The sequence below is a fragment of the Staurois parvus genome, unplaced genomic scaffold (assembly GCF_062004578.1).
Source record: "Staurois parvus isolate SC_StPar_1 unplaced genomic scaffold, SC_StPar_1.0 ptg000549l, whole genome shotgun sequence".
Lineage (NCBI taxonomy): Eukaryota > Metazoa > Chordata > Amphibia > Anura > Ranidae > Staurois > Staurois parvus.
Window position 1 is genome coordinate 968,533 of NW_028318345.1, and position 14,229 is coordinate 982,761.

At 41.2% G+C, this 14,229-nt stretch overlaps 1 protein-coding gene across 1 annotated transcript in view; it reads left to right on the forward strand.

Annotated features, from left to right (window-relative positions):
* ENTREP1 (endosomal transmembrane epsin interactor 1) overlaps positions 1–13,866 on the forward strand; it is an 89,039-nt gene extending 75,173 nt beyond the window's left edge. Inside the window, exons 7-11 of the mRNA XM_089691050.1 lie at positions 1,563–1,692; positions 6,341–6,413; positions 8,853–8,993; positions 12,129–12,418; positions 13,216–13,866. Of these exons, the coding sequence (XP_089547176.1) occupies positions 1,563–1,692; positions 6,341–6,413; positions 8,853–8,993; positions 12,129–12,418; positions 13,216–13,416 (835 nt within the window). The 3' untranslated portion in view covers positions 13,417–13,866. The remainder of the gene's footprint in view (positions 1–1,562; positions 1,693–6,340; positions 6,414–8,852; positions 8,994–12,128; positions 12,419–13,215) is intronic.
* The last annotated feature ends 363 nt before the right edge of the window (positions 13,867–14,229 follow it).

Genomic DNA, 14,229 nt, shown 5'->3' on the forward strand with positions numbered 1-14,229 from the left:
GATTTTGTACTCTCCATCTTTAGACTGGCAAAGGGATCTAAGGAATTCTGAAAGCTTGCATCTATAATAACATAATAAAGTCTCCATTTAAAAAATGTGTACAGGCAGGCTGTTTATTGCATTGAGGCCTGAAATGTCTCCAGCAACAAAATAAACCTACTGTCATGCTCGCAGTCTTCCTTGGAATGTACACTGAGCTGTGCATGCACAGCTCAGTTTTCATTACGGCACAGATTCTGTGTGCCAGGATGACTGAACTCCTGCACACTGCCTGTAGTGAAGCATCCCGTTCCGGTCAAAGAGGACGGACACAGACACATTTGATCTGCAAAAATACATAAGGGAGTTTTTGTAAACCATATAACAGCTAGGGTTTTGTTCAGTTTATACAGAGGAGCCACATGTGGCTTAAAGTGTTACTAAACCCACAACAGTAAATTCAGTCTGTATATGCAGTAAAGCATGCTTGTTATACTCACTGTGGAACCTAAGAGGTAAATGCTGTTTGATCCTGATTTCTCTGATCCTCCCCTTCTTCCAGTGTCCGCCTCGTATCTCCTGATAAGACATATCGTGAGGAGTCACTCTGCACATGCTTAGTTTGGTGTGTATTGCTAGAGATTTTTTTTTTTTCTTGAGAGAGTGCATGTGATCAGCACAGGGCCAATTAGCACTGTCCATAAAGAGGTAAGGGGTCCTGCATCTTCCTAGAGCAGAATGAAAGCTCCTCCTACAAGCTTTAACATGTTCTCGGCTGGACACTGATAGAAGACGCAACACTGCTTTAACTGCTAATGAAAAAAGGTATTTAGCAATTTATATTTACTAAAATAATTGCATAACAATGTTCTGTATGCTGTGGGAGACCAGATATAGTAAATGCAGGGTCCTGGGTTTAGTAACACTTTAACAATACCGCTTTAACTTTCAAAACCTAAACAGGAAGTACATTGTTTTCTCCAAAATAATAGGTGCACTTTAAGAAAAATTAAAGAGGAACTTCACGGCCCCTCTCCCCCACTCTTTCCCCCTCTTACTTCTATAGCTGGGCTCTGCACAGATAACATACTCACACACCCACCAGGGATCCACCGCTTCATACAGAGTTCCATGCCACCATCGTATTCTGGTGTCATCTGGGTTTCCGCAGCCCCCTCCTTTCTGATAACATGCATGCACTGTTGGCTGGCCGAGAAGAGACGGCTAGCCCCCCTGATGATGTGACGCAGCCCCATGGGCTCCTGGGATGCATGACATGAGTATTCCAGAAGCCTGCAAGCAACTGCAACATCATTCTCGCCTAAGGAAAATACAGGAAACACAGGGATGTGTTCCCCAGAAAAAGGTACAAAATAATACAAAATATTCAAATGTTACAGAAGAGGGTGTAGGAGGTGAATTAGAGAAAGTGGGTGAGAGGGCAGTGTTCTGCGTTAAGTGTCCAACACCCCCTGTCAAATATTACCTGTTTAACAATGGTGTAATGTTGCACAATTATCAAATATGTTAAAAGAAATAAACAAAATGATCTTGCCAATAGACTGTTCTTGTCCTCTCTGCAGAATGTCTGGTAATGAGGTGATTCCTCTACCACATATCTATGGATCCAGATTCAAAGGGGTTGAAGTGTTTTGTCCCATGGAACCACCTCCATCTTATGAATCTGTGGTTGGCCAGAGTAATTTACAAGAGGTACTTGTTTATCTACTCTATTATCATTTAGTTTATTTTTAGATGTTTAAAAAGCTCTGATATCAGAATCTACAGATAGAATATGCTTACAATCATCTGGTCTGTTGTACTGCATTGCAACAAACATGCTTTCAACAAAAACTTTTCAACAGAAACTACAGGAAGGTTGTATTTGGATGTCAGTTCTTCAAAAAAAATTATGTGTGTACTATATTTGAGAGCTTCACAGTGATCAGTTAAGAAGTCAAATGGTCAGCTAAGATGTCACATTTTTAAAGGATATATCAAGCTCAGATATCATATTCCTGATATGTGCCTGCAGTACCATGTATTTGTATGAAAAAGTATCATGTTCTCTTTGTATTGCTTGCTTTGTGTGAAATCCCTGGTGTTCCTGCCAATTCCTCTGCTTTATTATTAAAAACTGACCACAATAGGCATGAGAGCACACCATGGTCAGTTATATAGCTGTGCTGGGAACACTGCGTGCACTCCTCCAATGATCAGACTTTTGCTGAAATGCCCTTTCCCACGCACACAGCCATTTACTGGAAAGATCAGTGTGCTGCTGCTTCCTCTCCCCTAGCTCTCTAGGATCCTTATGCAGCTGAGAACAGAGGGTATATGATCGCTTATAAAAAAGGGAGAAAAAGGTATTCATGATTTTTTTTTATATGTATAAATGTTTTGCCTTTCATTTTAAACTAAATGGATTGAATTACAGGGTGAAGGTTTACATATACTTTGACTTTGCTGCTAATTTGTTAGTGTAGTGTTTGTGTCAGATTGTTGGAGGTTGTGTTTAGCAGGGAGATTCTACTGTAAACCAGACCCTTGAGGGGCAGTTTTAGAAGGGCTGAGAGAGACTAATGGAGATTTTTGGAAAGGTAAATTTACTGGTATAGTAATTAAGACATTGCATTGCAATATATAGTGCTATTGAGCTTATTTATTTAGATTTAGGGCTCTTCCACACGGAGCAAAGTCCGCTCCAATGAGAAGAGGATCTATGAGCAGATCCCCTGCTGATTGGAGACAAGAGGGACAGATGTCACATCTGTGGCCCTTCAATTTATGCAGAGCAGACACGGGCAGGCCACATTGAGCTGTATAGGCAACTGGGTGTAAATAGACTGCTCGGTTTCCATCAGGCTACCTCCCATTCTGTACACCAGAATGGAAAAAAGATGCAGTTCTTTTCCATTTTTTTTTACCGGACCTGGTTGGACACAGGTAGACGGGTGTAATCAGACACAAGTTTGTTACATCTGCCAGTCCATAGAACTCCATGGGTCTTTGAACAGGTCCACCTGCAAAAAACTGACAGGCAGACCTAATCGGAGCACCCGTGTGAAAAGGTCTGTAAGGTTTACAACCACTTTAAATACAGTGCTGAAAAAAATTAAAGAAACACTTTGAAAACACATCAGATCCCAATGGGGAAAAAATATCATGCTGGATATCTATACTGATATGGACTGGGTAAAGTGTTAGGAATGTAAGGATTCCCCATCGTTTGACTGAATTCAAAGACACCCCGAAAAATCAAAGTGAAAAAATGATGCAGCAGGCTAGTCCATTTTGCTGAAATTTCATTGCAGCAACATAAAATAGTACTCAGTAGTTTGTATGGCACCCAGGTGCTTGTATGCATGCCTGACAATGTCAGGGCATGCTCCTAATGAGACAACGGATGGTGTCCTGAGGTATTTCCTCCTAGATCTGGACCAGGGCAACACTGAGCTCCTGGATAGTCTGAGGTGCAACCTGGTGGCATCAGATGGACTGAAACATAATATCCCAGAGATGTTCTATTGGATTTGGGTCAGGCGAGCATGGGGGCCATTCAGTGGTATCAATTCCTTTATCCTCCAGGAACTGCCTGCATACTCTGAGGCCGGGCATTGACGTGCACCAGGAGAAACCCAGGACCCACTGCACCAGCGTAGGGTCTGACAATGGGTCCAAGGATTTCATCCCAATACCTAATGACAGTCAGGGTGCCATTGTCTAGCCTGTAGAGATCTGTGCATCCCTCCATGGATATGCCTCCCCAGACCATCTGACCCACCATCAAAACGGTCATGCTGAACGATGTTATGGGCAGCATAACGTTCTCCACGGCTTCTCCAGACCCTTTCATGTCTGTTACTTGTGCTCAGGTTGAACCTGCTCTCATCTGTAAAAACCACAGGGCACCAGTGGAAGACCTGCCAATTCTGGTGTTCAATGCCAAATGCCAGTTGAGCTCTATGGTGCCGGGCAGTGAGCACAGGGCCCATGAGAGGACGTCGGACCCTCAGGCTACCCTCATGAAGTCTGTTTCTGATTGGTCAGAGATAATCACACTAGTGGCCTGCTGGAGGTAATTTTGTAGGGCTCTGGCAGGGCTCATCCTGTTCCTCCTTGCACAAAGGAGGAGGTACTGGTCCTGCTGATGGGTTAAGGACCTGCTAAGGCCTCTCCAGCTCTCCTAGAGTAACTGCCTGTCTCCTGGAATCTCCTCCATGCTCTTGAGACTGTGCTGGGGAACACAGAAAACCTTCTGACAATGGCACATATTGATGTGCCATCCTGGAGGAATTGGACTGCCTGTGCAACCTCTATAGGGTCCAGTATCGCCTCATGCTACCAGTAGTGACACTGATCCTAAAACCATTCCTGTTTTGGGGCTTGTCTCATTGTTGCCCATCTAGTGCACCCATTGTTAATTTCATTAAAGTAGCTGAAACTGATTAACAACCCCCTCTGCTACTCAACTCACCAGATCAATATCCTAGGAGTTTATTTGACTTGATGCTATACTCTGATTAACCACTTGCCGCCCTGCCACTGCATATATACGTGTGCAGGGCTGCACTGGGGCGCAAAAGCACGTTTTAAAACGAGCTCCGTACTCCCGACGTTTTCGCCGGCAGGGGGCGCGCGCTCCCGCCGACCCGCGGGTGACACCATTTGATCCCGGATGGATCAATCATTCGATTTCAGCCAGTGATGTCTGGCTGAAATCAGATGATCGGTCCCTGTCCTATGTTGACATTTACACAGGACATGATATGATGTCATTCTTCTCTGCCTGGACACATGCCGTTCCAGACAGAGAAGAAGACATGCAAACAGTGAGTAAAACAGCACATACCCACAGTTAGAACACACCTAGGACACATTTAACCCCCTGATCGCCCCCCCCAGTTAACCCCTTCACTGCCCTGTCACCAGTGTCACTGATCAGTGAACCGATTTTTACTGATCACTGTATCAGTGTCGCTGGCGACTTCCAATAGTGTTAGCGCCCCTCCCAGATAGCGCCAGTTTGCTCGCCAGTACACCAGTAATCCCATTTAACCCCTTAATCCCCCCCCCCAGTTAACCCCTTCACTGCCCTGTCACCAGTGTCACTAATCAGTGAACCGATTTTTACTGATCACTGTATCAGTGTTGCTGGAGACTTCCGATAGTGTTAGCGCCCCTCCCAGATAGCGCCAGATTGCCCGCTAATTACACCAGTAATCCTGTCTAACCCCCCCCAATCGCCCCCCCCCCCAAGTTAACCCCTTCACTGCCCTGTCACCAGTGTCATTGATCAGTGAACAGATTTTTACTGATCACTGTATCAGTGTCGCTGGCGACTTCCAATAGTGTTAGCGCCCCTCCCAGATAGCGCCAGTTTGCCCGCCAGTACACCAGTGATCCCATTTAACCCCTTGATCGACCCCCCCCCCAGTTAACCCCTTCACTGCCCTGTCACCAGTGTCATTGATTACAGTGAACAGATTTTTACTGATCACTGTATTAGTGTCACTGGTGACTTCCAATAGTGTTAGCACCCCTCCCAGATAGCGCCAGTTTGCCCGCTAATGCACGGGATTTTTTTTACCAAAAACATGTAGCAGAATACATTTTGGCTTAAATTTATGACTAACTTTGAGTTTACGATATATTTTTTATAGCTGAAAGTAGAAAATATTGTTTTTTTTCAAAATTTTTGTGTTTTGTTTGTTTATAGCGCAAAAAATAAAAAGCGCACAGGTGATAAAATACCACTAAAAGAAAGCTCTATTTGTGTGAAAAAAAGGACGTAAATTTAGTTTGGGTACAGCATTGCATGACCGCGCAATTATCATTTGAATTAGTGCAGCGCTGAATAGCAAAAAAAGGCATAAATTACAGTATCTATACCATAGTTTGTAGACGCTATAACTTTCACACAAAGCAATCAATATACACTTATTGGGATTTTTTTTTACCAAAAACATGTAGCAGAATACATTTTGGCTTAAATTTATGACTAACTTTGAGTTTACGATATATTTTTTATAGCTGAAAGTAAAAAATATAGTTTTTTTCAAAATTTTCGTGTTTTTTTGTTTATAGGGCAAAAAATAAAAAGCGCACAGGTGATAAAATACCACCAAAAGAAAGCTCTATTTGTGTGAAAAAAAGGACGTAAATTTAGTTTGGGTACAGCAATTATCATTTGAATTAGTGCAGCGCCAAACAGCAAAAAAAGGCCTGGTCATTAAGGGGGGTAAATCCTCAGGAGCTCAAGTGGTTAAAAAAGTGTTCCTTTAATTTTTTTGAGCAGTGTACAAAATATCAGGGGCATTACTATAGTTTCCGCTGAAAAACTTATCATTAATATTCACAGGAAACAGATGAACAAATACTAGACCTTGTCCCCAGCTCTGAAGTAGAACCGGACAGTGTTCAAACTATTTCAGGTAAGTGTCTTATGTTACAATAGTATTATTTGTCACTGTTGTTTAAAAACAAAACAAACAAAACACATTTCCTTGAATTTGATATAGCAAGAAAAGCAATTAAATATTCAATTTTAAATTGAAAGCAGCCTGAAAAAGAAGAATACTCACTTTTCCATCACAGCTGGTAATATTGTATGTACCCACTTAAAAGCCTCCTACACATGATGAGAATATCAGGCAAATGATCATCTGTTTTTTTTTTTTTGCATGCTAGTCTCCATAGCAAAAATTAAGAGGTTATTCAACTTACGAAAATGCTTGTACGACAGAATAGAATTTCAGAAGTGATGTAATGTATTGTATTTTATTTTCTGATAAAAACAATATGGATTAAATGAAAGTCTTACGATCGGGTATCATTCGAGAAAAATGTTCATGTTTGTCCCTTCGGATAATCGCAGATGAACTGTCGTCATTGGTTGTCGAAAGCTGCGTACTAACAATCAGATTATCATACGATCGCTTTGAAAACGGTATTTTTCATATGATTTTCTGATCATTTGTACGAGGCTAAAGAGCTAAGGGCACTGCTATTGTTGATAATTGTGGGTGTAACAGCATGTCTTTCGCTGGACACAGCAGATTCCTCCACTGACCACATTGATACTACAGGACATAGTAGAATTCCTTGTTACCTGCCAGAGAGATGAGTATTTATCTACTTTTGCAGGGTGCTTATAGTTTTATTTGTTATGCTTGGTACTCATGGGCCGAATATTGGCTGGTTCAACAGAAACTAGCTGACATTCTGCCCATGTGTACAGCAGCCTGTCTGGCTTCTGTAGAACAGGCATGCTGGAAAAACATCTGCCGACCGGCATCTGGTCAGCACTCGCAGCAGGGCAGGGGTGCAGTCCCCTTGTCAGAACACAATAGCTCAGCAGGAAGATCGCTGTACTAACATCACATAGTACAGAGACCTCCTCACAAGCTCCTCAGGTTTTTTTCATTTATCCACTGGGCTGAACAAAAAAACTCAGTGTGTACCAGGCTTTAAATAGGAAGTTCCCAAATTTGTTTACCATTCTGCGGGATCTGTGGATGTTCTCAATGTGCTTTTGGATTCCCCTATGTTAACAAGCAAAATAGTTTGAAATGTTAATATTTAATTATTTGTCTTTGCCCTGCTTCACACTGTCCCCACTTGTCTGGGGTGTTTGTAATCTTCCTTTGTTTATGTAATGGTGTGTATCCATTTGGTGTTTTGTGGAACAAGCTCATCTGTTCCAAATCCTTGGTGTAATCCACCATAGGACTTCTGCTTCCTCCTACCTTGTGATTTCTGTCTTCTTAAGCTTTTGCCTTCCCTTGCTTTGCCCTAGTCAATTCCTTGTGTCAACATTTAGTTTCTGTGTCCAGCTTGCTTTCATTATGGTCCTGTTGGTGTAATTTTTATTTATTTTCTCATCATTACCACTATGGCTTACCTGCTTTGCTCTGGTCTTGTTCTGTATTGCTCCCCTGTAGTTGCTCCTTTCTTAGTTTCACCTTTTATTATACTATGCCCTTGTCATTCTCTGCTTCATTGTCTGTCTTTGTCATTTCTTTAGCAAATGCTGCAGACATTACTAGGGGCTGGTGGCCTTTATATTATGACCCATAGGAATGTACAGAGAATGCACTGTAAAGACAGTAACTAGGCAGTTCAGGAGAGAAAACACTGCACCACGCAAGACAAACCAAAAGTAGAATGGCTTATGAGTTCTTAGTGACCCTTCAGAACTGAAGGGGATGCTATTTCATACAACATAAATACACTTGCAAGCAGGGGCGGACTGACCATTTGGAAACTCGGGTACTGCCCGAGGGCCCGGGGTTAGTAGGGGGCCCCATTTGATGCCCCTGGTACCTTTTTCATAGGCTTTTTTGAGTTTTGGCAAGGACACAGGGGCCCCATGATCCCCTATTGCCTGGGGGCTCCATGAGTTTTCAGTCCGCCACTGCTTGCAAGTATAATCATGGTTAAGCCTGAGCTTCCTATTTGGAATATCAAGGCTGTGGCATGCCCACAGGATCGATCCAACCTAGTGTACTTGTTGATTCAAAGCCTTAGCAGGTTTTGAATTTTGCTTTTTGAAACCCACCCTAATCACACTTGGTTATGCAAGGCTCTGTTATAGGTTTTCTCCAGTGTTCTAGCATGGAGAAAATAAAAAAATATGGTATTTCACGAAAGATGTTTATTATGCATGCTCCGTAGCAAAGTAATATACTGTATGTCCACTTTTGGGGTCCTTTTTTTGTAAAAGTATCTGTTGATTAAAATATTGGTCTTCAAATAAGAATATGTTTCTAAAATGGATGATAATGAAAAGTTTAAATCTCTGATGATAAACTATTGATAAAAATGGCATTCTCTTAAGGTTAACCTAAACTGAACCATCTTTTTAATTACAGATGCCCCCTGCTGTTCCAATGCAGAAATTATACCTACACAAGAATGCAATGAACAACCACCTACAGAAAATACCCCAGTCAGTGTGCCTCAACGCAAGAGGTCACACAGCGATCCTGTCATTCATGATGTTCCTTCTAAAGGTAATGTCTTATCTGTGAGTTTCTTTTATAATGTTGATGTGCAATATAATACAACCAAATCTAAACACCATAGTGAGCCTAATCATTACTTGCACATTTGATATTAACAGCAAAAGCATGCCTATTTCAAGCACTGGAGGGATGATGATTGCCATAATTTAATATTTGTACAGCAGTCTAACAGAGTTGTCAAAAACTCCTCAGTTTAGCTTAGCTTTCCCTCAGTATGGGCTGGTGGCAGGACATAGGTGAATGACTGAAATACATAGGCATTTGCTCTAGGTCTCTCCCCAGATGCCCAGAGTCTGCAATGCCCAGTATTGCTGTTCAGTAGGTAGTCTCTACAGAGCTGAGAGTGGTGCCTTATGTGGGTCTGTGTTATCCCTCATAGTAGCAATCTTTGATAAATTAAGGCTCCGCATCAGAACCCTTCATCAGAGTGGATCAGCTTGAAGAGGAGTTTCCCCCTAGTTTTTTTTTTCATCATTGAGTTGTTCATATAATTAAACCTGGAAGGGCTTCCTCTCTTCTGCTTTGGGCACTGTTTTGATGAAGAGGTATGATAGGATACAGAGGCAGTGAGGGTGAAGTATGCCTACGGCTTGTATAGATATATTGTATGGTTATGCATATGTATGCGTATATCAATCATCATATACAGTGGGGATCGAAGGTTTGGGCACCCCAGCTAAAAATTTGTATTAATGTGCATAAAGAAGCCAAGGAAAGATGGAAAAATCTCCAAAAGGCATCAAATTACAGATTAGACATTCTTATATGTCAACAAAAGTTAGATTTTATTTCCATCATTTACACTTTCAAAATAACAGAAAACAAAAATATGGCGTCTGCAAAAGTTTGGGCACCCTGCAGAATTTATAGCATGCACTGCCCCCTTTGCCAAGCTGAGACCTGCCAGTGTCATGGATTGTTCTCAATCATCGTCTGGGAAGACCAGGTGATGTCAATCTCAAAGGTTTTAAATGCCCAGACTCATCTGACCTTGCCCCAACAATCAGCACCATGGGTTCTTCTAAGCAGTTGTCTAGAAAACTGAAACTGAAAATAGTTTCGCTCACAAAGCTGGAGAAGGCTATAAGAAGATAGCAAAGCGTTTTCAGATGTCAATATCCTCTGTTTGGAATGTAATTAAGAAATGGCAGTCATCAGGAACAGTGGAAGTTAAAGCAAGATCTGGAAGACCAAGAAAAATATCAGACAGAACAGCTCGCAGGATTGTGAGAAAAACAATTCAAAACCCACGTTTGACTGCACGATCCCTCCAGAAAGATCTGGCAGACACTGGGGTTGTGGTACACTATTCCACTATAAAGAGATACTTGTACAAATATGGTCTTCATGGAAGAGTCATCAGAAGAAAACCTCTTCTACGTCCTCACCACAAAAATCATAGTTTGAACTTTGCAAATGAACATATAGACAAGCCTGATGCATTTTGGAAACAAGTTCTGTGGACCGATGAGGTTAAAATTGAACTTTTTGGCCGGAATGAGCAAAGGTACGTTTGGAGAAGAAGGGGCACAGAATTTAATGAAAAGAACCTCTGTCCAACTGTTAAGCATGGGGTTGGATCAATCATGCTTTGGGGTTGTGTTGCAGCCAGTGGCACAGGGAACATCTCACGAGTAGAAGGAAAAATGGATTCAATAAAATTTCAGCAAATTTTGGATGGTAACTTGATGCCATCTGCGAAAAAGCTGAAGTTAAAGAGAGGATGGCTTCTACAAATGGATAATGATCCTAAACACACCTCGAAATCCACGGGGATTACATCAAGAGGCGTAAGCTGAAGGTTTTGCCATGGCCTTCACAATCTCCTGACCTCAACATAATTGAAAATCTATGGATAGACCTTAAAAGAGCAGTGCGTGACAGACAGCCCAGAAATCTCAAAGAACTGGAAGACTTTTGTAAGGAAGAATGGGCAAAGATACCTCAAACAAGAATTGAAAGACTCTTGGCTGGCTACAAAAAGCGTTTACAAGCTGTGATACTTGCCAAAGGGGGCAGTACAAGATATTAACTCTGCAGGGTGCCCAAACTTTTGCAGACACCATTTTTTGTTTTCTGTTATTTTGAAAGTGTAAATGATGGAAATAAAATCTAACTTTTGTTGACATATTATAAGAATGTCTAATCTGTAATTTGATGCCTTTTGGAGATTTTTCCATCTTTCCTTGGCTTCTTTATGCACATTAATACAAATCTTTAGCTGGGGTGCCCAAACTTTCGATCCCCACTGTACTTACCTTACCTTTATACTAACGTGCCCCACTGCCTGTGCTTTGGATCTTAATTGACACATCTTGCCTGCCTGAATCTTTAGCATCCAATACTTCTGGGTGTGTTGCATGCCTGTACTCCCCACGCTGGGTGCTGTGGCATTTTCATTGGCAGCCATGTCACTGGATCATCCCAGATATAGTGTCAGATGCTAAAGATTCCATTGGCAGCTGTAACTGTGCAAAAGAAGGAAGATAAAAGGGATGAGTGTCAGGATTTTTTTTTACATCGGCAGTATGAAACAAATGTAACAAAACCAATGTAATCAAGTAAGTTGTTTGTACACTAAAGATAAAAAATTAAAAGCAATATAAAGATTGGTGAAAAAATATTTAATACTAGAAGGGAAGAAAGGGGCTATTAGAGGCTAATTGTGGGTTAATTAGGGGTTATCCAAGAGGGAATCTCACTCTAAGTTTTCTGTAAAGTACAGGATAATAGACCTTATAACACCTTGAAGGGTTTTCTTACATTCTCAAGAAGATTGAGAAGCTGTTCGTAGGCTACTTCCTGACTACTGAATGATGTGCATGAATTTTAGTGATTCTGGAAGGTACATCACCTGACAGAGCTAGAAGTGCTAAAAACGTTCAACATCCATTGGGGGGGGGGGGGGGTCTGTGAGGTGCTTTCTTGTGGAGTCAGCAGTAAGAATTCTAATGTACTTGGCAGTGGTCATTTCTCTTTGCTGCTAGCAGTGCCTTCACACCATAGTTTAAATGTTTCTCTAACACCCTATACAGCATTTATAAGCAAAGATGCTTCATATAAAGTGATTTAAGATGATAGTATAGGAATTATACTAACATGTTTCTGTGTGTCCGTCTCTAGGAGCAACTCCAAGCTGTGAAGCTGCTACACAAACAGAACTAAGACCACCAATGGCAGCTGCCACATTAAGACGGGCTTTAAGAGCAAAAGCTATTCGATCACGGCCAAGATCTCTAGTGGATTACAAATCTTACATTGACACTAAACTTTTGGTGGCCAGGTTCCTAGAGGAGCCATCTGGTCATATGTCTGCTGATATTCGGGACCTAGTAGAAAGCATCAAAACTGTACTGAAGTCTGATGAAGAACACATGGATGAAGCCATTTTAAGTGCCAACATCCTTGATCAGGTTGGTCACTATATTAGAAAGATAAGAAACATAAAAATACATATCATATTCTCAATACCACAATGTATCACAAGAAAATCTAGTATAGATAGTGTTGTCACAGAAAATGTGTTTCATAATGACAGCTACTATTCAAAGATGAATGATTTGGCATAAGAAGACTTGTAATTAACAAACAACGAGTCATGTGGAAATGATGGGTTAATTGGAAATTGATTTATTGAATAAAACAGACAGAAGTTGATGTTCGAATAAGCAGTTTTCTTTTGTCAAAGAAGATAGAAGGTTTGAGTACAGTGCAACACAGTGACAATAGCAACTCCTTGTGGAGGGAACAGTAGATCTGTGCTATAACCCTCCAGAAACCATCATTTAACATGCTAAATGCTGTCATTTCCAAGCTTATGCCTCTAATCCTGTATAATCCTTAGCTTGAGTCTGTCAGGATAGGAAAATATGGAAAGCTCTATTCTTATTCATGAAAGGTTCTCTTTAAATGTGACTAAACACTACAAAGTGGCCATCCTCTTCTGTTTAGAGATTAGCTTACAGCAACTCTATCCACGTTTAGAGAGAGCTAAGCTAATGATCACTGCACTAGACCCAGGCTTGCAGATTGTGGCATATCACAAATGGTTAAAAAAAAGTTCTTATGTTTTTAACAATTGGGTAAAATCCCTGTGGTAGTAGAAGTCAGCTGACTGGCAGCTATTGGTGTAAAAGGTGGCACTTCTATTCCATCATTTACAATTTTTATATAATTGTATAGACTGTAATTTGTGTTAACTTTTGTCAAGGTGATGTCACCAAACCAGGGATCCATAACAAGAACTCGCAACGTCCCAAGCAGACGGTATCCAGGAATACTTCACTTGAATAGCTGCGGGGACATAAGCACTTTTAGTACTGTACAGAGGCAGAGGGATGAGAGAACAAGGAGCCAGAGGACTGCTAGACCTCACAGTCTCATTGGAGTTGTTCGGGAAACCATTTTATGAGAAAAACATGACAACCAAACCGAGAATGGACAAGTGAATGTATGTAGCCTCCAATTACAGGGCAGACCACTGTTCTGTGAGCTCACACATTTATGCAATACTCGTAAGTAGCTCGTGTTTACAGAATGAGTAAGCTTTACAACGTAGTGGCAGAATATGCCTCCTTCCATCGCCAAAGATCAATCAGCATATGGATAATTCTGAACTGAGCTTTATATTGATGGAACTGATTTATGTGGTTGTGAGGGAATGAACTACAAAATCAGGAAAATGAAAGTCTAATATAATGTGTGTGTACCTGGTAGAACTCTGTGGAAGAGGAGCCTCAGGGGTTTGCAAAACTGTGAGATATCTTGCACTATAAGTACAAGTCTGCAGTCTTCAGCAGACATTGCAATTTGATTGATAACGGGCACTGTTCATTTAATAAACTGATGTATTTTAAACTCATGGAGTGGTAGTAAACTATGACTGTGTGCATTTCTTTTTGTGTTACTTAATAAAATATAGCTTTTTAACATGTATCATTAGAGTGGATCAGAGTGTTAACTGATCCTATAATCATTTGACTGAAGGGCAGGCAGCAGATATGGTCATCAACCATAACCTTATGAAGGGGAGAGGGGACATAGTACACCTAACCAGAAACGTAGGACCCACAGTTTAGGGAGAGCTTGTAGTAATAGTCAAATGACCTGCTGAAGGAGAAAAACTCAGGTTCCAAAGCAACGGTGCCCAACCTGCTATTTGGGGGCTCTTATTAGAGGGAATTCAGTAACTATGTTACAACAAACTTTTGGTGGTATGGCTTCT